The sequence below is a fragment of the Ambystoma mexicanum genome, chromosome 4q (genome assembly GCF_040938575.1).
Source record: "Ambystoma mexicanum isolate Mex_15411 chromosome 4q, UKY_AmexF1_1, whole genome shotgun sequence".
Taxonomy (NCBI): Eukaryota; Metazoa; Chordata; class Amphibia; order Caudata; family Ambystomatidae; genus Ambystoma; species Ambystoma mexicanum.
The window spans coordinates 1,007,136,269-1,007,164,166 of NC_090928.1; the positions used below are offsets into that span (position 1 = coordinate 1,007,136,269).

General features: G+C 43.2%; 1 protein-coding gene across 1 annotated transcript in view; it reads right to left on the reverse strand.

The window, feature by feature from the left end:
• The window catches only part of USH2A (usherin), a 4,817,015-nt gene that overhangs the window by 1,584,916 nt on the left and 3,204,201 nt on the right, over window positions 1–27,898 (reverse strand). Inside the window, exon 44 of the mRNA XM_069608572.1 lies at window positions 739–902. Within this exon, the coding sequence (XP_069464673.1) occupies window positions 739–902 (164 nt within the window). The remainder of the gene's footprint in view (window positions 1–738; window positions 903–27,898) is intronic.

The following is a 27,898-nucleotide window of genomic DNA, read 5'->3' on the forward strand; positions in this document are numbered from 1 at the left end:
TGTAATTTTAACAACTTTAATGTTCAAATGTTTCATGTGTTTATGCTGCAAAAGGTTGAGTGTATTTTAAACCATATGCAAATAAACTAAACTAAATGTTGTCTATTTCTTCGTGATTTTCACCAAGAGTTTGACTACATGTCCCCTATCTTATGTCCACACCCTGCTGAGATCTTCTTTTCTTTTATATTTATTTCTCCAAGTTTTTGATATTATTTACCCCTCCTTACCCTCCCACTCTGTTGTGATTTGTTTCTTTTTCCTTTCACCAAGCTGTTGATTCATTCCCCCTCCTTACCCTCCCACTCTGTGATGCGTTTCTTTTTCATTTCACCAAGCGTGTGATGTCATTCCTCTTTCCTTACCCCTCCCATACTATTTTGTTCTGTTTCGTCTTTATTTCACAACGATTTTGGGTAAATTCCCCCACCCACACTCCTGTTCTGTTTTCTTTCTATTAAGTTCTCCAAGTTTTCGACGCGAGTTCTACAACTCCCACCCTATTGCACTAGACATTTCATTTTCAGGCACTGCACAGTCTGTTCGTACCTATGCTAAAGCAAGCGGAGTTAATTATTTACAATGAACTCACACATCAATTCAATACATTATTAGCTCCTGAAAAAAAAAAAAACAGCCCGGTTCAGTCACTTGCAAAATATGGGAGTTCACAATTAAATACTTCATTCACCAATCAGGGCTATTGTTATTTGGATAACACATAAGAGAACGACTTACTTGGTTTCGACCATTCCGCGTGTATAGCAGTGTGATTAAGAGCCCATGCTTGCAGGGCACTCCCTCTAACTGGCAGTCCGGCCAAGGTGGTCACACTGACAGCTTGGCCTGGTGTGTACCCCATCTCATTGTGCACTATCAGCTTGTACTCATAGGTTGTGAACCTGGAAGAGTAAAAGAAAACAACACCGGGGTTTTTAGATCTGGAAATCAATCCCATTCACATATCACATCCTCTCTTCGCTCTCCAAGAAACCTGAACGCGGCGTTTCTCTTCCCGTACGGTAAACGCAATATTGCGCCCTGTTCTCGTCTCCGAAGCGCGCGCCACTCAGGGGTTAAGCATCTACTGGAAATGGCAGGCCGCAACGTGACATCATCAGAGGGAAAGTGTATATCATTCCATTTTACCTATTGTTTTCCTGCGGTGGCCGGGGAGCACAGCGCGTCCAGGATGTAATTAGAGCTCTGGACAACAGCCAACTCTTGCATCTGAATCTAATCCAAAGAAAGCCATTTTTCTTGCATTGGTGAAACTCATTAGGCAGTGTGACACTCACTCTTCCGCGCAAGCAAACCTGCTTTCATTGCCTGTTTATTTGATTTCCTCTTCGTGGTGCCTGTTTATTATTGTGACCATGTATTTCTCACGCGCGCTTGTTCTCGGGGGTGCGATCCAAAAAGGCCATTGAGGCTGGAATGATTTTGTCACTAAACTCTTGCCTTGCAGAAAGGGTGAACAAATACCTAACTTCAGCTGAATAGATACATCAGTTCTCAGAAAAGGTTGCTTCCTATACTAATTAATTAAAATACTTCTCAAGGTAAATCATTTTTTTAATTGAAAAAACGGTTTATTTCTTTTAATGTTTGGAGTATGTTATTACATAGATGGGGCAAGCAGTGTATTCTGGGGATAGTGGGAAGCTGTCTCTGGCAGTGTACTACCAACCAGAATTAAATGGTTTGGCGCGTGCCGGGATATGGCACTCTACCAGCACTCTGCAACTGTGGCCCCGCTGCAGGCAGAGTCCAATTGTATGAAATTGTTTCTCTTGCAAATAGGCTGCAGGACTCCGACTTTAGCGGCGGTGCGGTCCACCGTGGGCAGGGACGTCATTTCATCAAAATGCCAGGGGTAGCAGAAGTGACAGCACACAACACTTGACCTCTGATGACATCACATGAAGTGATGTCATTTGACCCCACTGTGAAGTGACATCACAGGAAGTGATGGAACATGGCATTTCAACCCTTGTCAAAAAAGGAAGTGGCATCGCACAGCATTGTTCCTAAGTACACTACGAAAAATATGGTGACAATATCACTGTCATGTTATATACATTTCATAGAAGAATAGATCACCATATGTATGTAGCGCTCAACCCACTGAGCTATCTCACCAGCTACAGCTATTTTACCATCTATAGTAAAATGAGCAATTACATGTCTGAATGTTCTCAAAGTCAGAAAGCAAATTACACGGTGGTGATACCATTAATCTGGTAACTGAGATTTAACAGCAGGCCAGTTCATCTGCAGGTCTGGTGCAACGTTGGTCACGTGTCAAGCCTGCGTGGATCTACTTTTCAGGCTTCAGAGTTGGCAAAATACATACCATTGGGAGGGTTTATAACTGTGTATTAAAGAATTTAGAGTAGGACAGGGAAAGCAGAGCACTCACACGGCATCCCGTACTCTGGGCACTCCTTACCTCATAAATGCAAACAAACACCCTGAACAACATGCCATGGAGATAGTAAAGATAGACGCATAACAACAAAGCATTAATTGTGGCACACTGAAATCAAGGGCCACTTTATGTTCTATGGTGAAACATTTTGTACACTGTACACAAGCTTTAAGGCACAAGGAGTTTGTCAAGTGACAGAGGACACCGAGATGGAATGTCTTGGATGATCGTAACAGCGACAACAGCAGGAAAAAAAAATGCTATGACGGCACATTGCAAAACGCAAAATACAGCCTCATTACGACCCTGGTGGAGTGGGTTTATGCCAGCGTTATTCGCGGCGGACCCGTCCGCCCTACTACGAGTTCCCGTAGCGCCATGGAGCCGTTTTCCGCCTGTTTTTTCCGGGCGGAGAAATCCATGGCGCTACGGGACCTTGATGTTAATTACGCCACCGTATTTTACGGTGGCGTAATTAACGCCTTCCCCACTCCCATTATACCCTATGGGGCAAAAATGGGAATGGGGAAGGGTAAAATGGGGGATGGGGATTTACCGCCCCGCCAAGGTCGGAATGGGGCGGAAAATCCGCCAACCCCCATGGCGCTATCGGCAGCTTTCCGCCGTGCTCCATGGTGCATTTTGCACCGCGATTTCCGCCAGGGTCGTAATGAGGCCCATAGTCCAAAATAGATGCTTATTCTACTCTAAATGTTTTTTGGAAGTTTTTGTCTGCATTGTGAATTTTCAGTGTTTAAGAACAGACTAAGGGCCTCATTAGACGGACGGCGGTGGACCAAGGTGCTATTAGCACCTTGGTCCATGCCGGTAAAATACCGGCACCGCCTTGGTGGAAAGGGGAATTACCACCCTATTTCAAGGTTGGTGGGGTGGTAATTCCCCCTTCCCCCATTGCCCTTCCCCATTCCCATTTTTGCCCCATAGGGCATAATAGGAATGGGGAAGGTGCTAATTACGGCACCGCAAATTGCGGTACCGTAATTAGCTCCCTGGTCCCTTTGCGGGTTGGTTTTTAACGCCTGCAAAAAGCAGGCGTTAAATTCTCCAACCCGCAAAGGGACCTCGTAGTAAGGCGGTAAGGGTTTACCGGTACCGGTAAAATACCGGTACCGGTAAACCCTTACCTCCTACTGTGTAGTGAGGCCCTAAATCAGTGACTAACCCCCTGAAGTGTGGCTGAAATAAACCTTTAATGAGTCTAGCAATTATATTATAGAATTCCAGAAAGACCAATCATTTGTTATTCCTATTCTTTTTTATTTAGAGTCACTGCTCAAAGTTTTAAACTTGTGGATCCCCCTGTTTTTTTAAGAGGCCTGTACAAGAAAGCCAGCCACTCCAGAAACAAAGAGCCACATGGCGCTGGTCACAGCTCAGGAGCTTCAATGAAAAAATATATATATATTATTTGTTTAGGGCTAGCAAGGGAGACTACAGGTGTAGCAAGGGAGACCTCAGTAGTCGCAGTTGCGACCCCTGGGAACCCCCAAATGACGACCTTGACCGTGGGATCACACACAAACCAAAAGCTGGCTGTTACTGACTGAAAGGAGATCAGCCTCTGTCAGGTTTTCTATTGGTTGGAGACTTTGTGGATGCAGTAGGCCCCAGTGAGACCAACTGGTTCGACAGTGCCTTAGAAATATGCAGAAATGGAGGAAGGGGACAGAAGTCATCCTGCACGCACAGGTTGGTAGAAGTACAGTGCATGGATGGTCCAGGGAGAATGGCATTTATAGTCTACGGTGAAGAGGGCAGATGGTCTTGTGTTAGGAGCTCAAAAGTAGCCACATGACGAAACCCACTCCTCTATGACATTCCATGCCAGCAGTGAAATTCAAGGGTTCATTCGGGCACAGTGGTGTTTGGCATAATCAAACCTTGGTACTCCCGAATCCAAAATCTGCACTCCAATCGTGCCATGCTGTAAGATGCTTTCGGTGTATAAAATAGTTGCACATATTTTACTGCTTGAAAATATCATTTAGATCATATACACAATTTAGACATAGGCCCTCATCACGAGTTGGGCAATAGCCCTTAAATGTGGCAGTAACATCATTACCGCCACAATTAAGGGTCCGCCCGAACATGAGTCTGGCAGCATTTACCCCCAGGTCCAAGCTGGGGGTAAATGCACTGGAAAAATGCCAATTTTCAGACGCAATTAGCGCAGCGCTATTAGTGTGCGCTAATTGCACCAAAAATGCCCCATTGAGTCCAATGGACCCAATGGGGGATGTGGAATACACATTACTGCCCAACCCTTGATCCAATGCTAATAGTGCCGGACTGGGTGGCGGTAACGCCATTAGCACCAGCAGTATCCTGGCGATTACACCGCCGGGATACCGCCCAACTCATGATGAGGCCCATAGACTAATATAAGTCTCACAACATTTAGGTGTTTTGTGGTGCTATGCAACACATAACTACTATTTGCAATTTCACCAATTCTCAAATAGGGCCAACAAGGCTCAACCCAAAGAAACCTTTGTAAAGATCTGACTCTGAACACACGATGTTCCACATGACCGCATTAGTATCAGGTATACACATGTACTAGTGTGTCATCGCCACTGTGTATTGTTTGTCTGAGCAATGCCTGGGCTATTTCCTTTCATGAACGAGGTATAAATGGTGGAGGATCATAACAACGCCATCAGCAGGATTTTTTCCCCTTTTTTCAGGAACTTCTCCAGTTCCAGAACGTAATAACATCGACACCTGGGACTCTCCATGAGAGACACCAGTATTGGGACTGGTGTTCCCTATGTCAAGATTATTTCTAGCATGCAGGAGGTGTATGTCTCTGGAGATTGGTGTTGCTGCCCTTTAATTTATCCTGCACACACCTAAGATAAATGGACACAACCGTGTGAGATACAGGGCTACTATTTATTGTATGGGGGTTAATAATTAATATGTAGCAACTATTTAGCATGATGATGTTCCTTTGGATGAGGTCAATGGAAAGAACTAGAGGCTGTGATTGTCTCTGTGTCAATTCCTCTTATGTTCTGGACCTACAATGGTGCATTTGTTCCTCTAAGTCACAGATGGACCCTATTTGCAAACACTTGTGATAATAACTACAGACCACTGTCATGTCAACCACATTCTAAGAAAGCTTATGAATTATTGATGAATCAATTAAGATTCATTTTTCTAGGAAAGCATTTCATGACACCAGCTTTCTCCTCAAAAGGTCAAATGGAGAGGATGTCGATGGTAATAGAGCACGTCAAGGTTTATTCGTGGACCACACATGCAAGGTATGTTTTTCTATTAAAGGAGCTGTTGTGAAGACCTTTGGAAAGGAACACTGAGTATGAGGTGTGACTGAAAAACCCTGGGACTTAGTGTTGGGATTTGGTATTTCCTCATCTGCTGCTGGAACATAGTGGTTACTTGTGAGTGGCAGATTCGAATCATTGCATGACTGATTCATCGTTTCGCCCTTTGAGGTTGATAAAAAGAGCACATTGAGTTGGGCTATAAGGAAAGCTGCTATGTATGGTGCTACCTTCTGGATACATCTCTGGCAGGCATCCAGGAGCAAGAGGAGGAAACTGAATACGTTAAGATAGAAGTGGAAAACCCCACAAAGTACAGCAGTAGAAGCTTAGGTTCGTTTCTTTTTAAATTTTCTCAGCACTCCCACTTTCTCTCCTCTTATCGCTGGATTTGATTTAAGCAGGGTATGGAGCAATATAAAAAAGCCATGTAGGCCTTGGATATACAGGTGTTAGAAAGGTGGGTGGCATAGGCAGCAGGAGAAAAGGGGGAAGCACATTTATCATCACATGCTCAGTGCTTGATTAAGGACATATTTTAGATGAAAAAGATGGATGATGGCAATGGGATAGTGAATGCTAAAATAAAGAAAATCACATAGGGGAGACCACCAGGGGGTGCAGAGGAAGATGGCCACGGGAGCAGGAGCTCCCGATCATGTTGGCCTAAAGAGAGGAGATAGTGCTGATCTGCATCATGCCCGGACTCAGAAGTAAAAGAAATGGATTGTGCGAAGGCCGGTGCACAAAGTGAATGGAGTGAGCGGAGACCAGGCCACGAGCTGTAATATTCCCTATGGCCCTGTGAGCCATGGTCCCATGGAGGAGACATCCATATATGGGATGGTAGTGGTGGTTTGTGAAAGAGAAGAAAGTTGGGGAGAGAATGGAGGCCGTGGCACAGAAGGTGACAGGCGGTGAGTATCACGGGTCCCACGTGCAACATCCTTGCAAAACACGTTGCAGCGGGGTCCGTTGGGCCGTGGTGGTGGTGGAGCAGAGGGAGAACGTCAGTTCACGGGATCGCCTGAAGGAGATAGCTGTGCAGAAGATGGTGACCTTGAGGTGCTGCCCGGAAGCGCCCATCTAGGTTGAGGTGTGCTCATGTGGGAGTGAGGGAGGCCCGTGATTCCAGCGGTAGCAGAGGATGGAACAAGGCAGTCCCCAGAGCCGCTGAAGAGGGCAGGCCTGCCTCACTGAATGGTCTAGAGAGCCAAGCAGTGCCGTGCAGCCATCCCATGGGCCTGCACAGCTACATGGTGAGGAGGCTGGCAGTGGGCTGGGGAGAGAGAGCACACCACGGGGGTTGAGCCAAGATGGGAGAAGGAGAAGACTTCCATCTGAGTTCCTCTCTGGAGTTACATATCGGACAGTACCTTGTCCCCATTATTACATCAGCGGTCCGAAAGAGGTGATGTCCTGTTTAAATACCTTGTTCCTTGCTGGAACTAGCTATATATTCATGTTCTATGTGATGAATATCACCTGATTGACACTGACGTGCTGATATAGTGAAGTGCCTTTGTCCACCGAGAACTTGCAGACAGTAGACCCAGACCTGCCTGCTTCAGAACGGTGCTATAACTGCTGAAGCAACTTGTTGGTTGAAAGACATAATACCAAGCAACTCTCACTCCCATCATAGTGTCAGGCCTACATAATCTGATTCCCTCAATTTAACTAATGTGGACAAAACTCGGCCTGGACAGGTAACCATCCCACAGTGACTTCCCAAAACCTGCATGAGAACAGGTACGATGCTCAGTCTGGAGTAGGGCTGTAGAGTAAGACACCCAAAGTTGTACAAGGCTTACAAGGAAGCAGCAGTGATCTCAGGGAAAGTTGTAATGTGGGCGACGGACAAGGAAAGGAAAGGAAAAGGAGAGGAGCCCAGAGTTGAAAGATATTGGGGCAGCACTGCAGCAATCACAAGGAGGAAAGACAAAGAGGGTCAGTATGGTTAAATTCCCAGTGGAGCGGAACATTTCAGAGTTCCCCACGAAAGAAGATGTAGAGGTATTCTGGTCAGAAATAGAGCCATCCACAATGACATACAGCCCTCCTTTACAGACCTGAAGGATAGAGTTGACACAATTGAAAGCAAAATGAATGGATTAGAGTACAACAAATGTCAATCTGATCGAAATGCACCTGGATGCCCGTATGTCAGAACTGGAGACAGGAGAGGAGAAGGTGGCCCTCAAGCTTGACCACCTAGAAATCCATGAGAGGAGGAACAACATTAGGAACAGCGGGCTGAGGGAAAGTAAGGCGAAACACCAGAGAGTAAAGTACAGGGCATCATTGACCTCATGTTTGAGTTGGATGGATGAAACATTGTGCAGCCGGAGCACGCAGAGCAGGGAAGCCATTCGGAAAGTTCCTCAGATACAAGGACAGAGTGTATGTGCTAACAAAGGCCAAAGTACTGCATGATCTGGAATCTGAGTGTTCCAAGATTAAAATCTTCCAGGATCTCTCCAGTATAATGCTTTCTAGAAGGAGAAACTGCCACCCACTAAGTGGCTAACAGAGCAGGGGATCAGATACTGCTGGGGTTATCCATTTGCGTGCAATCTGAAGTGGAATTTAGTGGACTATCGAATAATATCGGCTGTAGTGGCTGAGCAAGCACTTCGCCCTCTAACCTCGACTGTGAACGGGCCAACGGAGGTGTGCACTGGGACAGCAGGAGGCTAGGACCATGGGGCTGACCCACACCACCAAAGGAGAGGGAAAAGTGGCTGCAAGTATATGAGGTTCAATGTACCTTCCCCGAAGAAGGTACGTTGAGTGCCCCGCCAGGAGTAGAGCAAGGCCTTGGTTGAACTGTTACCATCTCAAAGAAGCTGATGCTAGACACGAAGGATCTCACAAAAGAGCCAACATAAAGTTGTGGATCTCATACCCCAGGTGGCCCTCTAAGAAGGAGAAGGCGTCTCACAATTTTCAATGGCTGAAATACTGTTTTATTTGATGTTATATTGGTGACAAGTAGGGATGGGAACATGTGGGGTAACAGAGTGTGGTCAAATGGGGGGAAGTTCCCCTCTGTGTATGGTAGCGCGTAAAGGGAACAGTGGGTCAATAGGCTTATTAGGGAGGAAATGTGAAGCGACACAGTGGGTGGGATGCTGACATCCACAGAGAGAGGGTTCCACACTCGTCATGGGCACTCTTAATGTTAGAGGCCTCAACTCCCCCACTAAGAGGTAATTGGTTGCCCAAGAGTTTACAAATTCAGGGTTGGACTTGCTATTTCTGCAGGAGGCAAGATAGAAATTGAGCATGGAGAGAGAGACTAGAGGAGCAGGAATATGATGACTCTACAGGGCATCCGGGGAAGCCAAGCGGGGTGGAGTGGGAATAATCACACACAGACGTCTGAAACTACAGGGGGTGGTGATAACCAAGAGGCTCAAGGTATAGTTGCTAATGGTGCAGGGTGCCCTGGATGGACTGTGGGTTGAACTGGCCACAACATATGCCACAAATCAGGGCTAGACTGCATTCAGCATAGCAGCGAGTAAATGGTCCCAACGAGACACCCAAAGGTATCTCTGGGGGAAAAGCTGGTAGGAACCCTAGGTCGCGCCATAGTGGTAAGGGGACTCATAGATACACGGAGACAGATCCACCCTGGTCAGAAGGGATACACCTACTACTCAATGCCACATGCCACCTATACCAGGATCGACTATCTGCTATGGAATGCAGATCAGAGTGGGAGACTTGTGGGTTGTGCAAAAAGGCCTGTGGGGTTGGCTGACCATGAAATGGTGCTAATGGAATTTGACTTAGCTGGGATCTGTAGAGCAGACACTAAATGGAGGTGCAACAAATCCTTATGGCCGAACCCGATCTTCGCAGCGCAGCTCCACACTGATAGAGCAGAATACTTTGTCACAAATTACAATGGATGTGGTGTTTAATGAGAGAAGGGACAGAGGAAAGAAGGAATGAAGGCACATCCAGGAGGTTCTCAGGAAAGAAGAAGTGAGAAGGGAGGACAGGATGCACTCAGGACAGGAGAGGGGTACAAAGAAGCAGACCTCCAAAAGCTGCAGCAAAAAAGGGCAGAACTCAAGGCACTTGGGCTAGGGGATACTACCCATAAGCTAGGGTTCCTCCAGCAAACATTTTATGAAAAATGGGACAAAGCCGATGCGCTACTAGCGGCGAGGCTCAGAGCTCACAAGGGAAGATAGGTGGGTCGCAGCTGTATAGGATGAATGGGGTAGTCCAAGACAAGGCCCAAGGAGATAGCTGCATACTTTGCACAATATTATAAGAGACCCTATGAAAGTGAATGCCAAGAGGGCGCTACAGCGCCCAAGGAATACCTCCAAGTCATATGGTGTTTCCATAACCATAGGAGATATTCCCCATACTCATGGGGGGTACTCCCTTTGTTTAGTGTAATTTCCTTACACGTTGTGAGCCTTTTAAGGGTGTCCCATGAATATTGGGATTCGTTTTTAATATTGTACATCTTTCCAGATGTAAACCAGCCACATGTGGCCAGTTTGTTGCCTTAGGGTGAATACACGTACTGTTGAAATTCCCATGGCACTAGCAACCACATGCTAGCATCGCAGGTCCACAAGATCTAATCACACAACTTGTTGAAATTCCTGTGGTGGTTTTACGCTGGGTGTTGCTGTTCTCTTGCAGATCAAATGTTATGAGTATTTCCCACACAATTGATGAGAATTAGGGATAGTTTTCTCCTTGTTCTATCTCTCTTAGATAGGCGTTGCACCACACGCCATCTAGGGATAGGCACCCCCGCTAGGGCTAGGGTGTTCTTCCTAAGGGCCATATAGCCCATTGTCTTTTCCCATGTGTTGTGTGTTATGTCTTGAAAGTCATTTGTTTTGGGCTCCCAAAGAACCATTTATGTTGGGTCTTAAATATGACAAAGCTAACCCACGAAGAGATAGGCATCATGGAAGGCCCAATCACAGAGGAAGAAATAATTGGGGACATAATTAGACTCCCGAACGCCAAAGATGGGTATAAAATAGGATTCCATAAACAATTTGTAACACTCCTACCATGTATGGCCAAGTTCTATAATAACATTCTGGACATGGGAGTGGTGCCACAATCCTTCAGTAAGGTGCTTATATCCGTCATTCCAAAGGAAGGTAGGGACTCAAACTATTGCCAATATAACCACCTAATATCATTGCTAAACCTGGATGAAAATGTTTTAGCAAGGATACTTGCCACACTGCTGGAGTGGATGATGCCCCGCCTAATACAGCCAGACAAGGTGGGATTGATCTGAGGACAGCATGGAGCAAATATATTGTGAAAAACATTTAACCTTATAGAGCATATGAAGAGGGAAGGGGGAAGACTATGCTTTGATCAGCTTGGACATTGAAAAAACTTTCAACTGGGTAGAGTAGAGGTTCCTGTTTGCGGTCTTGAAGAAAATGGGAGTTGGGGAAAGAGTGAGTAGAGGTATCAGGGCGCTATAGAGGGACCCTACTGTGCAGGTAGTAGTTAATGGCAAGATATCCCATGAATTTATCCTGTTGAGAAGCATGAGGCAGGGGTGTCCCTTGTCCCCGCTATTATTCGTCCTGTCTATAGAGCCACTGGGCATCAAACTAAGGAATGACAGTAGGGTAGAGGGCATAGAAGGGAGACAGAGTACAAACTGGGAATGCATGCAGACAATATCCTCCTCCATGTGGGTGACATAGTGCGCTCGGCCCGGCAAGCGCTGCACATTGTGGGAGAATATGGACGTGTATCAGGGTTTAGGGTCAACACTTCTAAGTCAACCCTTTTCCCAAGCAACCATGAAGAGCAAATTCCAGCAGATGTCTTGCTTGAACTCAGGATTCCAATAGAGACGCATATGATAAAATATATGGGAGTACAGATTACTAGGAACTTGACCGACCTCTACATAGCTAATTTCCCACCACTATTACACAAGATTTTCACAGACATGGAGGCGTGGTCATGACTCACACTATCCTGGCAAGGGATGCTTAATGCAGTGAAGATGACCTTACACCCAAAGGTACTCTACCTATTTCATATGTTGCCTATAACAATACCAGAGGACCACGTTTGGGAACAAAAGCGCAGGATCAACAGGTTGATATGGGAGGGGCCGAAGCAAAGGGTAGCGTACAATATCCTGATACAACCCAAGACAAAGGAGGAGTGGGGTTGCCAGACATCTTTACATATTGCAGTGCAGTTTAGAACAGGTGTGCCACACTTGCAAGTAGATAGAGACAAAGAATGGATTTACATAGAGAACGACCTGCTCCGTCTAGGCATGTTGGGTGAATCGCTAAGGGAACCATGGAAAGCAGTCCCCCGTAATGTGCAACATCATAAGATTCTAGGCTTGCTGTGGGTGCTGTGGCGGACAAGAGGAGATATAGCAGGGGTCATAATGTGGCCCTCCCCATTGAGCCATATACGGGCTCCCCCAATAAGAAATGACATACAAGACCCACATTGATTCCAAGACTGGTATGAGGCAGGACTGGAGAGGGTAGAGCAGGTGGTGAAGGGGACATTATTTGTGGAGCTCGGGGTCCGATAAGAAAGCTTGCATGTCAGGGTGTTATCTGTTTCTAAATATCTGCAGCTGAAGGGGGGGTTGTCCCAAATGGAAGGAGCAACTCTAAAGAGACATAACTTTCTCTTAGACCGAGTTCAGCACCACAGTGTCCACAAAAGGCTTAATCTAAGGCTGTATCGTCTCTGCTTGCAGCGTGAGGAGGTGAGATAGCGACCTATAAGAAAGGTTGGGAAAGAGGCTTGCTAGTGAAATTATATGAAACCCAGTGGGAAACAATTTGTCTGACTGCCCACTGCATGTCGATAGTGTGTCAATACACATTGTATGGTATTAAGCTATTGTATAGGTGGCAGCTGGACCCTATTCGCCTTTCCAACATGTACCCTGTTATAGGTCACTATCTCACCTCCTCACGCTGCAAGCAGAGACTGATCCAAATTTACCCTGGGCTAAATCCACGATATTGGCAGGAATGTGGACAGAATGCGGATTAATGGCACATGTCGTTGGCCTGCTTGAAGATACAGATTTACTGGAGTTAGATCCTGGGTTGGATTCAAAGTTTAGACAGGATAGAGAGGAGGCCCAATCCGCTCTTGGTACTCTTGGTACTCTTGGTGTGAAAGGGTGTGCGGACGATTGGAGGCTGATGCCACACATGGTGCACTTCCTTTAATTGGTGGCATGTACGTGTTTGATAATAAGATCGAAGCAGTCAACGATGCCAACAGAACAGCAATGGATCGTAAAGCAAGGGATATCTACAAAATGGAAAACCTGACTAGTGCAGTGCACGATCACATACCATCCAGAGAAATGGAACGGTCCACCTTCCGGACCAAATACAACGCTAGAGCAGACACAAACGTATAGGAGCCCAAGTCACTAATGATAGGTTATTCTTGGTTCCCTGACATACTGTCATGGATGTTGCAATATCCCCCCATAGAGTACTGACAAGTCCATTGATGCAGACCTTGACCTGTGTAGAATGCATGAAACAGCCCACACCTGTGCATTGGGCTACTGAGGAAATGTTGACACCTTGCAGTTACCCATGTGTGGTGGAAGGAGGATAGGGGTGGTGATGGAGTCGGTGGAGGGATTGAAACTGGTTTGGCCTTGGTATTTGAGAAAGATTCAGAAAGTGTTGAGTTGTCATTAAAGTTTTAATTGCATATAAAGTGATTACTAATGATGATGAACAATAAGAAAAATAAAAGCAATTTTAAAAGAAAAACAATTAACATAGAGATGCAGTGAAGAAGTATGTCAAGTATTACAATAACAGTGATGATGAGGGATCAAGCAGGCCTGAGGCCAGAGTGTAGGTGCAAGTTGGACTACCATGCCCAGAGCAACTGATTGCTGGTGCATGAGATTGTGCCTGATAGAAAAGAAGAGAGCAGGGAATTCTGCCACTTGCAATGAGAAGGGTGGGGCAGGAAGTTGTGAGGATGGTGGTTGAATGGGAGGATAAAATGGAGCACAATCTATGGAAGAAATAACTATATCAAAGAGCATTGCTATCATTAAATACGGAAGAGTTCACTCCTCCTGCATGAGATATTCCACATGCATGAGAGCTCAATCACCACCAAGCTATCCAGTTGTGTCATGATTTTTCTTTTGGAAATCATGGTATAGCCTGGAACTCCTGGATCTAATTGATGTTAACTTGCTGGCACTACTTTCTAGGGGCTAATAAATAAGTTCCATTCAGGTTCTTCAGTAAAATTGTAAAGCAGATGAAGGGCGCAGGTGCTAATACCAATTATTCTGTCTCATCAGAGGCATCAGTGGGTAATATCTGTGGATGTGGACCCTCCCCACTTTCATGAGCTGATTTTCCCTAACATCTCTGCGTCTATCGTGTGATTTGTCTTCACACTCAGCTGAAGAAAAAAACATGCTTTCCTGTATGAATACTAGCATTTCTCCCACTGTTTATCAAGACGGATCCACACCACCACATGTTAATTTTATGATATGATTCATGTTAAAGTAAACTCTCTCTCTCTTGCACTCTGTTTGGTCGTAAAATGTATGTGGTTAATGTGGAGTTGTTAAAAGCATAGAATCTGTAAAAATCTTCTATACTGTACCAATAGAGAATTAAGTTCATAATCAGAAACCCTGTGTATGCATTAAGAACATGCAAAACCCAGAACACTGGAACTTGATACATCCATACTGTGAGATATCTGAATTGACGTTTTCTTGGATGCCAGACAGCACATACTAACATCAGAGGAGGGACCATGGAAGCCAAATAAATATTTAACGGCCAAGCCACAACATATGGACTAAGGACAAGCAATTGTATTTTCGTAATGAGGACATGGAGGGGATGTGCATCACACAATCAAAATGCAGCAATGGTGGCCAGTGAGAATAATCTTTACATTGATCAGGATATTACTACAAGCCCTGGGTATGTTAGCTGTAACTAACAATGCAATTGTACCCACATATCTAACACCTGACAGCTGATACAAGATGAGTTAATGGCACAAGAAAGTGAACCTTAGGGAGTAATTAGGATTTGACAAATTGTGGATCCATAATATCTGAGCAATTGGTAATCTTACATATCAGTGTTAGGACTATTTGATTTAGAGTGAGAAGACAGTAGAGTCAAGACAGAGAATCTGCATATCAAAAATTGAGAAATCCAAGAGGTAAAAGGGAGGAATGCCATCCCGCATACACTATATTTCACCTCACCTTTTTGCATAAGAAAGGCACATGTTACTAAGGAACAACCTTATGGTTTCGACATATTGTTTTTACAGATATAAGAACTTGATAGTTTAACAATTTTTCAAAAATGAATGACAAAAAGATAACTTCATAGTATTCCAATATATTGTGAACAGGGGAGAATAACAAAAATATGAACACTAACACAGAGGCATACACTCTAGTAATCAATATTGCTATTTACTAGACAGGTAGAAGTTGTGGACGAGAATAAGTTGCCACTGAAGATAACACTGGATGATCTGTATTGGATGATTCACACTGGGTTTTTGATCTCCTTATGCAGGGTGGGTACTAAAACGATGGAATATCCATCATGCTCATCAATAATACTGGGGAATAGACATTGGTATAGATGTAATGTTTAATGATTTGGCAATATTAGTGTTTTATGATTTAGCAACTTTAACACTGAACATAGTTCCTGCTGGTATTTGGATAGTACACGAAGGATTCTTGATCAATGCAATTATAGATATATCTGTAAGTGGTATTATTGAGTATCTCGGAAAGCCTGCACAGCCACAGAATATAGACTGTGCAGGGTCTTTGAAGATTGAATGGGAAACTATAAAGTGCAAAGAGGTGTGAGATAATACATTTTTACATCTACACTAACGTCAATAGGTTGATCATATGCATTTTTTGGTTTTATATGGTGCCTAGCACTATATACAAGTTTGTAATGTTTTGATTTTATTATACTCATGCCAATTTGTTGTTACTTTTCCTATTTACTGTTATATTCATTCCTATAGTCATATGAGATTTGTGTACAAGGAACATAGTTTGTGAACGCCAAAATAATGATTTGATTTACGCACTGCATGTTAATAACAGCACACAGATTTGAAACCCTGATAAAGAGCAGTTTGCTTGAAACATGTGTAGGTTGAGGTCTGTTTCTCAGCACTAAAGTATGCAATATTATGATTCATATGCAATAATACTGATAATAAAGGGTAATGAAACCGTGTTAGAAATGTATTAAGTCCATTATTTGTGCTTTTCCCCAGGACACAGGGCCACATATCCATTATAAGTTGTTATTAATTTTAGATAACATTTTCTATTATGCTAATCCTGATGTGAAAGCATTGGTGATGTATATGCTGGTGTGGCCGGCACATGCTGATGTTTTTCACTATCAGATGTGCTAGGATGTGTTTGAAATGACCTGTGCAATGGTGGACTCAGATGAGCCAACATGATCTTGATCTTCGTCATCATTATGTCCAGACTCATCAGTGGATGTGGATGGTGAAGAGGGAGACCAGCAACTTCTGATATCCCTCAATTTCACACTGCGTGTTGTTTCTCCCAGTTCACCAGTAAATACATTCTGCAACTCCTCTCCAACTTCATCCCCAGAAACAATGGGCTGAACCACATCTTCGACATCCTCTGCAAGTTACAAAACCTGAGCATGTACCACCTATTTATCTTGCACACCAGAGTGATGTTTGACCGGAAGCATCACAATAATACATAAATGGGAAACCCAACAACAGTTGGGTAGTCTGTTCCTAATATATGGGTATAATAATAATCCACAATTAGAAAGGAAATGTTTAAATTGAGAAGTCAGGTATAAGTGGCAGAACAAATAAATGAAGCCACTCATATCTTAACATAACATAGCCAATTTATTGAAAAAATACATAATTACAAGCAATAAAAACATTAAAATACCAAAATAATGAAGGCACAGGACCTAACGGATGAATACACAACAACAAAGGTCACAGTACATGGTTTAAACATCAAACACATTAGTTCTTATAAACAAAAAAAAAAAACGATGTGACTCCGTTGTCGAATGACCCATAATTTCACATTGTGCAATATACAAATATACTGTCAACCACCCTACATGTTTCTGTCCCAGTACAATCAATGTCAGACATTCCTCACAGATATATATGTATGTCCCAATAAAATCAACATAGGAAATTCATCAGAGATATATGTTTGGAGTTAAATCACCGGCTTAGGTCACAATATGTGTTTATATCTATTTATCTATCTATCTATCTATCTATCTATCTATCTATCTATCTATCTATCTATCTATCTATCTATCTATCTATCTGAGTTTTTATATTGCGCCACTAAACCAAAGACCCCAGGGCGCTCAAATATATTTGCTGGCCCAGTCTTCACCAAACGGACTGAGGTTCTGTTTTATCTCATGTGGCTCAATTCAATACCGAAGCGGATAGTCTTTCTCCAGTGTTAATATGGATTGCGGAACACACCAAACCAGTACCAACACTACAAAAACAATACAAAACATATATAAAAAAGTGATTGAAAAACCAAACCCTCTTCAAGGTATTAAAATAATACCTGATAGGTATAGCAAGGTCAAGTAATACTGGATGCCTCAAAGTATATAGCCATTCTCAATTCTAAATAAATTACCTGGAAATGACAGTCCAACTCCATTGGCTCACTAAATTATTCTTGGGTAACAGAAACTCCACCACGTGATAACATTGTATCTGTATGAACAGATTCAATTGTTTAAAAATTCAAAGAAATCATCCAATATCTCCCAACAGTTAAGTCAATGATAATAAACACAAACTCAGAAATCTAAACAAGTAATACACATAATTTCACCCAAGTGTTTGAAGGTGAAATTTAAAAAAAACAACGTCTAAATAAAGTGATGAATAGGAAAAAATCCAGAGCAAACTGTGCTCAGTAAAATGAAGCCCAAACCTACAGTGTCTCCAGAACAAAATCACACTGAAAAAAAGAGGAAATATATAATTGTTTTTCAAGAGCACCTGAAGGCCACCTACATAATGCCACAAATCTAGAGAACAAAGTTATTATCAAATGAAAAAAAAACAAGACCCTTGATAAACATGTGACGCATGCAAACCACAGTCATCACCAAGTGTCATTCAGCAAACACCTAGAGTCAAAACCGCATCAATCGTTCCTGTTGTGCTCTAGCATCTTGAAGCATATCTTGTGCTAGATGGAATTACCAGTAAAGATCATAAACCAAATAACTGGACAAACTCAAAGAATATGGCATAGTACTACTTTATACTAAACTTAATAAAGCAGGGTACACCGGCTGACATCGGGTGATGCTTGCACACACACAAACATGCTTGATTAAACAGAGGTCTGATACCCCAATACATGTAATCTATGTTGTTGTCTCACTCACCTGTGTCTCTGCAGGAGCAATGGATAATGGATATTTCACCCGGAGGGATTCCTGTGAAATACAAGATATACACTCATACCTGAATTCACCCGATTCCCCTGGACCTTTCCCTTCACTTTACGTGTGCTGTGATGTCCCCTAAGGGCTTACCTTGATATTTAGTAAGGTGTGCACTCCATCCTGCATTCGCAGGGGCGCGATTCGCTCATATGAATGATGCCAATGTCTGTTGGCTGAGTTCAGATGCCACACATTGTTATATGCCTTCACAGCGAGGCCGAGTGTTCAAGGCGCCAGTTTCTTCACTGGCTAGAAAGTCTTTTCCACAAGTGAACGTTGCACGGAGAATGTTTAGTGTCCTGAATTGTCCGTATTGTCTTGTTTGCCAAGGGATTTTGTGAGTGAGTAGTGCTGCGTGTAGAAGTCAGCTGCTGGTAGGTAAGCGCAGCGTCTTAAATTCGAGCACGCCTGGTAATGTCTCTCTCTTTTCCCTTGCAGGAGTGGATGTGATATTAGCGCCTGGAGTCCAGGTTCAGCGCTACCGGAGACTTGGTGGTCTGGTAAGTTTGCATGGAGGCTTTGGTAAGTATGTACTGTATTATGAGAGGGAGCGCAGTGCAATAGTCTCTGCATTATTGGGACGAGCGAAATGATTAATGTCTCTTCTTTCTTTTGCAGGGGTTTGTGCGCTCGTACAACTGACCTGGATTCCAGCGTCGTGCGCTCCCTCTCATAATGCAGTACATACTTACCAAAGCCTCCATGCAAACTTACCAGACCACCAAGTCTCCGGTATGCACAGTGTTATTGAAGTGCGCATGCTAACACTGTTCTTCTTTGTTCTTTACAGGTGCCGGTTTTGAAGTTCCTTCTTGACCGGAGATAGCTGCGGCGTGAAGAAAGCACGGAGTACCTGTAAGCAGAAGCAGAAAGTTCTGGAGCAGGTAAGCTGAAGCAGGATGATCCGGAGCAGGTAAACTGAAGCGGGAGGATCCAGAGCAGGTAAACAGAAGTAGGATGTTCTGGAGCAGGTAAGCTGAAGCAGGATGATCTGCAGCAGGTAGGCAGAAGCTGGCTGATCCAGAGCATGGCAAGTGTGTTGCTGATGCAGCTCACAGTAAGCAACATGAAGCACTGGAAGAATCTTGGGTGTGGCTTATGTAGCCAGACACACCCAAACACTAGAGAGCTCATGAATTGTCATTCACTTCCTGTTTGGCAAGAGGAAGTGGTAACCAGGAAGTTCCTACAAACACTAGGAAGGAATTAAGTGGAGGTATCTGCTATGGGCTTTTTGTGTGCCTATGCCAGGCCTGCCAAGCCTCCACCCAGCTTGCCCCAACTACCTGCCTGGTCCCCATGACAGTTGTCATCCTACGTGGCAAACTGTAAAACCTACTGGAGGGAGGGATTGGTTAGGGGAGCATATGTACTTGTAGAAAGTATACAGGTTAGTACTTCATTAACGTTCTCTTATCGGCAAGACACACCTTGAACTACCTCTAAATACGTATAGTACTGATTATAATGAACAAAATGGCAGTGGATTGGTCTATGCAACATTGTTTGCCCAATAAACCCACTAATTGGTTGGCATTCCCACCCTAACCTTAGACTTTCGCCTCGGCTAGCAGCACGTAAGGAAACCGAAACCCAGGTGCTTGAGTCACGTCAGATTACTCCCTACTTTCCCAATTAGTCCATTATCTCTGATCAGTTTGACCATAAACCAAAATGTCCCAACTGTAGTTGACTTTTCCATTGCTCTCTGTTCTGGGACATTCAAGGGATTATGGGCACATTACTATTTTGAATTGCAGCTTAATGAATAGCCCTTCTTTTCGTCTTCTGCATCATATGTGAGAAGACCGCACATTTACTGCTATTTGATTCAATTATGCTGGGTGTTATTGCTCCTTTGGCCTCTAGAGACTTGCTCACTCCTTCTTGATTGAGCCTTATTCACTGTTAATTGTTCAAGGCTTGGCTCTTGCACATGTTTTCATCTTTTTTAATCTAAGAGAAATAATTCACATGGTCATGACTTATCCGCCCGCCTCCCTTTGTACTTTGCAGCTATTTCTTGAAATAGCATCCTTGATCTCAGGCCAACATAGACTCCTCTTTGTTTCCACATGAAGCTGCTTTCCAGCACCTCCTGACTCTGCAGCCTTGGTCTGTTTCCGAGGTATTTAGAATGAATCTATGCACAAGTTTGGGTCCATTTTCCAATTATGGCTGTCCTAGTCATGTTATACATTACTCTACAGAAATCTTGTATGTGTCTCATCTACCTTGCGTTGCTGCGTATTTACACTTATTGACCCACAAGATATTTTTATCTTCTTCTTGCATACATGATTACTTTATCATTTTGTACATGTTTCTCTTGTAGCTTCAGTTACTTTGTTATTCTTAAGTATTTTCATATTGTTTCAGTATGTCCTCGTATATTTTCTTCTTGACATCCCTCTGACCTCGTCAGATGTCACTCGGTGCTCCATGATGTCCTATGCTGTGTGCAGACATCCTTCCACCCCCTCAGTGTGAGGGTACAGTCGGTATGGTTGTCTGAGTGCATATCGTCTCTCGCGCACACAATGCGGTATAGGGACAACACAGAGGGTTCCACATGCAGCTCTTCTCCTGCTGTTCCAGCATGATGGCATTGAGGGGGCGATATATGCATCCAACTGATCTCCTACATTCATTTAAAAAGGTTGTAATTACCACTCATAGGGGACGTGCATCATGGAACCATCGAGTGCAACTACATCTCCCAACAAGAAATTGTGTAAAGTGAAAGTTGTCACTATTATGAAAGCAGCAAAAACATTGCAATCATCAATACACTGGAAAAATGGGACTCTCAGAGCTTTAACATAATATTTATCCCCATACCTTTAAGTTCAGAACACCCTTTAACCATTAAGGGAGGCTAAGCACTCGTGAGAAGGCTATCCTGAGATCTAACACTGCAATCGTGGGCTAAAAGGAACCACCCCTGAATGTGTGAATGAACCCTTGTGTGAATCAAACCAATCAAAATAAAATCAGGGGAATCATGTATGTGCTCTTGTGTGAAAAAAGGTAGAGCACTACACCTAAAGTAAAAACATATAGTACACAACTTCCAAGAATTAAAAATCAATACAATTCAAAACAGGTCACATGAAAAAGAAAATCTCACTCAAAACTATGAAACGGAATAAACTGAACGTAGAAAATGAAAACAGTCTATCTCATAATAATGACATGAAATGAAACACATAATAATACTTGAAACCAAAAATAATAGAAACAAAACTAATACAAAATGCACCCTCAAAACACAAGACACAACAGGTGGACACCAAGCACACATGCAAACCCAAAGCAGTCCGATTGGGAAGGGATGGCAAGAACGTATAAAGCATGTATATACATACGCAGTGTGCCAACCATGATGCAACAAACAACACACAAACAAAATAGTCATAGTTTTAACCCTGGCAATGCCAAAGAACGATGGACCAAGTGAAAGTGCATAAATAACAATGAAAAGCCTATATCTAATATTTCTACATTTCGTCCAGTCGACAATGGTATATGCATCACGCACGTTAAGTGGCAAGGACACATTATTAGACAAGTGCATGCTCACAAATCACAGCAGTTGACAAAACATCATTTACATTAAATTACAGCCATCTCTTGTTATGAAACATCATGATTTATGTAAAAATGTGGTTGTAGACCCTCCTGAGTGGAAGAAATTCCAAAGTACATGGTATTTGACCCATTTTTGTTCTCAGCAGAGGGACTCCCACACTCCTTTTGAAGTTTGTAAAACTTGAAGTTTCACCCTAAGTAACCAAGGGTAATCCAGACGTGGACCCCTTGCTTCGAGAGGCTCAGCTTCATCTCACTGAGAAAGCCCAACAAGGCCTAAACACATGTCTGGGATTGCTGATGGTACTCTTGTTCAGAGGAGAATTGCCCAGCATTTCGGTGCTGGACTGCCCTTGTGGGTGGGACAAAGGTTGATATGCAAATGGATATTTCTACTCTGTGAAGGGTGCATTGAGCTAAAACGTGGTTGTATACCCACCTGAGTGGAAGAAATTCCATAGAACAAGGTGTCTGACCCATGTTTGTTTTCAGTAAGGGTCTCCCACACTCCTATTGAATTTTGTAAAACGTGCACTTTCACCCTAAGAAACTAAGAGCAATACAGACATGGATCCTTTGCCCAATATTCCTTAGAAACGCTCAGCTTCATCTCACTGAAGAGGCACAACAAGGCCCAAACACATGTCTGGGGTTTCTGATGGTACTCTTGTTCAGAGGAGAATTGCCTAGCATTTCGGGTCTGGACTGTCCTTGTGGGTGGGACAAAGACTGATCTGAAAATGTATATTTCAACTCTGTGAAGGGTACTGTGAGCTAACACGTGGTTGTAGACCCCCCTGAGTGGAAGAGATTCCACTGAACAGGGTTTTTGACCCAGTTTTGTTCTTAGTAGGGGGGCTCTCACACTTCTTTTGAATTATGTAAATCCATAATGATATACCTAAGCCAAACCGTGATGTTATTTTTGAAAAGGTTGGTCTCAGTGTAAATTGATCTAAAAATATTGACATATAAATTTGCTAGATTATGAGCCATGGCTGAACCTATGGCAGTGCCTTTGGTCTGCAACTAAAACTGATGCTGAAACCTGTTGAAGTTTTTGGTTAGGGCACTATCAATACACCACATTATAAATGAATTGGACACAGGATGGTCGTTGGTCCTTCCAAGATGCACTTCCTGAATTACCTCTAGGGTAGCCGGAAGCACCCCCACTGCAAATAGGAACACCTGAAAATGACATAAATTGCCCTCTTGCCAAATGCCTCACTTTCTCCATGGAACCTTTATGTGCTATGAACATATTGACACTTTCTGGAATCTCAAGATGATGGCATGGTTGTTCCACAATCAGTTATAACATTGACTGTAATCTGCTCCTGCCTCCAAAGAATTGTGAAACTCTTCTTGACAACTAGAATTATGTCTCAGCACAAAAAGCTGGCACACTCGGTGACATCTAATGAATGTAATATCCTGCTATCAAATAGATTGTTTTCTGTGGAACTTGTATGTTCTCTAATCTGTCACAAAAAGATGGGACACTGATTTACAGCAAGTGACTATGATCTCCTCCTACCTCCAAAGGATACTAAGATATTTTCTCCACAACTAGTGTTTTTTCTCATTTCCCAGGAATAGATGGCACGGCCAGTTACAGCCACTGCAAATGTTTTCCTGCTGTCTCCAAAGAATATGAATATCTTTTCTTTGCTGCTAGTGTTGCCTCTCTTCACAAAAAGATGGCACACTAAGTACAGCCACTGAATAGAATCACATCCTGGCACCAAAGAATTCTAAGATTTGCTCTCATGAACAACTATTTTCTCACATCTGTCAAAATAGGGGGCACAATTTGGAATGTTTTCCTCACCTCCTAATCACTGACCAGAAATGGTAAAAGTGTCTAAATCGTGCATGATTCTCACATGGATTCTCCCACAAAAGTATTGTGTTGTAACCTAGTTTGCATTGATTGTAGTCCATACACAGACCATCTATGAGCCTCTTATTTAAGAAGTCCAGGTAAGCTTTATGATACATATGTACAGTAGATATATAGAGCCAGCTTCTCTCAAGATATACATCATGAGACCACCCACTAACCATCTTCATGCACTCCAGCTCAGGCCCCCTATTGACACATGCAGAACTTTCACAGTCAAGCACTGATCAACATTCTCCTGAGCGGTCAGCCAAATAATGCACCAACATTCCATCAGCTTTTTGAGATGGCCTCCAGGACAGGACAACATTCATAGATCACTATATCTCCCTTCCTTACAAAACAACACACAGGCATTATCTCCAGTCATAACACTTACTCTTCACCAACTGTCAAATGAACATAGGTGTAGTACACAAGCAAATGTGGCGTGCATAGATTGTACCATTGTGGGACTAACGACAGGTGGGGAACTGCAGGTTGTCGAGTCCAAACTCTGCTAACTTTCTACTGAGTGGTGTTGCGCAGCTTCCAGGGCAACACAAGGCATGTTGTGTACACAGCAGCCTTCTACTACAAGGGAGCACAATACAAACAACCACCACATGCATAACCCTGAGAGGTCAGCAGGATAAGCCTATCCAACTGCTCCTGTCACTTAATAAAAAAAGATCATGCCCTATCCAATCTAATTAACCCTGACTGTGTTACAACATAACATTGCTCCCACTCACTTAGGAAATACACCACAACACTCACATCTCACTCCCTTAAATAAAACACATGCACTCCCTTTATGCGACACACACTCAATTGCTGCATACATTATCATGCACCCAGCACATCTGCACAACTTTCACAGTAATGTCAACAGATTAAGTAGTACCTCTTGAGATGGTACTTAACTCTAACAAGTACTCAACTTAAAAGTCCAAAACCCAACTGAATATTCAAAATGGACCCAACAAAGACTTCAATTACTTGTGCTAGTACCTTGTGTTTTACAGTCTGTCTGTTGTCTTCTATAGTCCAGACTGCCCAGAAATCCTATTTTGAGCTCATACCTCTTTTTCTTTTGGCTTGTTCCTTAAGTCTAGGCATCAAACTGTTTGCCTAATGTGATTCTACACCTTTTTGTTGGATAAAGCATCTTATCCTTGAGTGTTGTACCAAAGCACTATTTATAAACAAGAACCTCTGGCTTGGTAAATATTTCTCGGAGGTCTATTCTTAAGACTTACCTTAAATATACTCCTTATACCCATACCTTCGTCTCACATTTATCATATCCTTTATGTGTCACCAACACATTGGTGCAGACAATCATGATACAGTCCTACTGCACAAAGAACATTTTAATAGTTTTTAACCTACTCCTATAGGCTACAACACATAACATAGATGCATTCTCTTGAACAAGACTACAGCCTTGTGACAATTAAACTTAACACATAAATATACCTGTGTATGTAACCTTCTTATATAAAGCCAAAACCTACATGCTTGATATTTAAACACCTTACTGGAAAAGAAAATGCTAATATTTTAACAAATAACTGACATGGATACAACACCTAAAAACTTACAGTAGACCTGTTTTCCTCATGGCTTATACTGTAAAAAATAGAACAGTTTAAAACCAATGCTTGTCTGGACAAACCTGCATTGCATCGCTTGACAATAAAAGACAGTACCTTTGTCTAAATATGCATGCATTCAGTCTCTTAACCCATCAGCACAAAGGCAGCTAGGATAAATCATTGCCCTTGTCCTTGTGAGCTCCCTTACCGCTAGAAACATTTCACATGTTGTCTCCTTCCCTGTCAGCCACCTAAAACGTCCCACCTGTTTCCTGCTGTCCACGTCATGCTCGGCCCATGGGAGCATGTGTGAAGGACGTTGAAACTCATCAACGTTCTGGTGATATCAACATTTGGGTCTGGGTCCTGAAAGCTCTGCCACGCCATTCATAACACTGCGCTAAAACAAGTCTTGCAGCGACGACCTCTATATGTAGCCAATCTCCTCTCACTTCCCAATTCTCCTAGGCCTTTTGTGCAGTCCGAAACCCCTGCTCTCCATCTGTCTCTCCAGTCTCGTTGCGCCATGGCCTTCAGTGGGGAAATGAAGTTCATCTGCATGGCCTTTCTCCACAATTCCACTCCAGCTTCCCGGCTCACCAGCAGAGCTAACAGCACAGCTATGTGGGGTGCATTTAACAACCCCAACCAGACGTCCATATCACATGCATGGCAGGCATTTAAACATTGAAACCATGGCCTGGTTTTGCTTTTTGTTTTTCAAGTAAAGTTAAAGAGCCATGTGGAAAGGGGCCTAGCTGTCATTTCCAATGGACCAGCAGTAGTTTAATTTACAAAAGAAGGAGGAATCAAAGGTCCCTGTGACATGGAAAAGATTGAAAGCAAAATCGGCCTGCCCATGTGTGTGTGCAAATAAAACCAGCTTTAAAAAGCAAAAGTGGAAATAAATATCTCTGCTCTCAGAAAAATGCCAGGAAAACAATACATGATGTGCGGGTTGACAAAAGCAATGTATATTATGTTTCACCTACAAAGCTCCAGTGACATTTAAGAGCCACTTTGTCTTCATGGAAAAATCTGTTTCTGGCTGTGGTCAAAACTTCACAAAGGAAAACTCCCCCTTGCAGCCTGGACGTCACACCTCCCATAAAATGACCCCCACAATCGAATATGCTGCTGAAGGTGTTGAAAGCCCAGTGTCCTTCAGACCTGCTGGCTCTGGAAGCAGGGGCTTCAAGGAAAGTCACCCTTGGCTGAAGCACAACTAATATGTGTGAAAATGGGGGCACCCACTTCAAAGAGCAAACTACCAATTTCAGAGACTCATAAAAAAACCTACGGTCACAGGCTGGCCCAAGGAGACATATGGCTTTGCTGGATGAAGCAGACCAACCATTTGCTACACATGAACATTCACAGTTAATTTAAAAGGACTATTATAATTCAGGCCTTTTTCGCAGCAACCATACTGCGGATTGTTTTCATTTTGGTACACATTATGTAATTTCCCAGCTATTTTGAAGATATCAAATGCATCTACCTGTGACTCTGGGAACAGTAATGGCCAGTTAGACCAGCTTTCTGGCGGATCTGAACATGTTCTAAAGGTGAGCGTTGGTGATAAGGCGGAGGATGAAATTAGGGATATGCTTAATAACTTCCATCTTCATAACGTTTGTACTTTTTATGGAAACAGCAGAAATGTGCCACATGGATATGGTACATTGTACGGATTTGGTGGTCGGCTTATCTAATTTTCCATGATCAGCTAAAACAGACAATATGTTTGGTATGACAGTTGCTAGTAACATTATGAAGTTGTGATACATAACTAGATTTTGCCAAAAAGTTGAAAAGACAACAAAGGGGGATTACAAATAGCAATTGACATATATTGCTCCAAACCCCTAAACAATTCCTGACTTTGAGGCAGCATTGGGAGCAGAGAGAGGAGTAACTGTCCAATCCTAGTGGCAGGAATTATTGCAGGGTACTTCCCCAAGATTGTAAAATTGGTGATGTAATTTCTGCTATATAATGGGGACTGCACTAGGACAGGGGAGATGCAAAATAACAGGCAGACAGGAAAAGGAGAAAGACAGGAAGGCTGATGAAACTTACCATCTGACATTTGTAAGGAGACACCAGAGGAGATTGCTGAGGGTGCATCTGGGTGGAGCTATTTCTAGGAAGGCCTCAAAGCTGACTGGGTCCTGTGGTGGAGAGCGGTAGGCCATTTTAAGAGTGGAGTGACCAGAACCCTGCTCTATCTTTCCAGAGTGACCTGAGATACAGCTGGCTTTCCTGAAACCTTAAACAGAGACTTGCTATGTAAGTAGAACTAAGCCCTGGAAAAACAAAAGTTGGGGGGAGTCTGCTTGCTTTGAATCCTTTACCTTGATAGTGGGTGGGGAGGGCAAACTGGGTAGATCCTCCGCGTATATAACCAACAATATTAATTTATTTAATTCCCCATTTGGCAGAACACTGCAAGGTGAATTTTGTTAAAATTCGAAATGAACAAAGCTCACTTCCCAGTG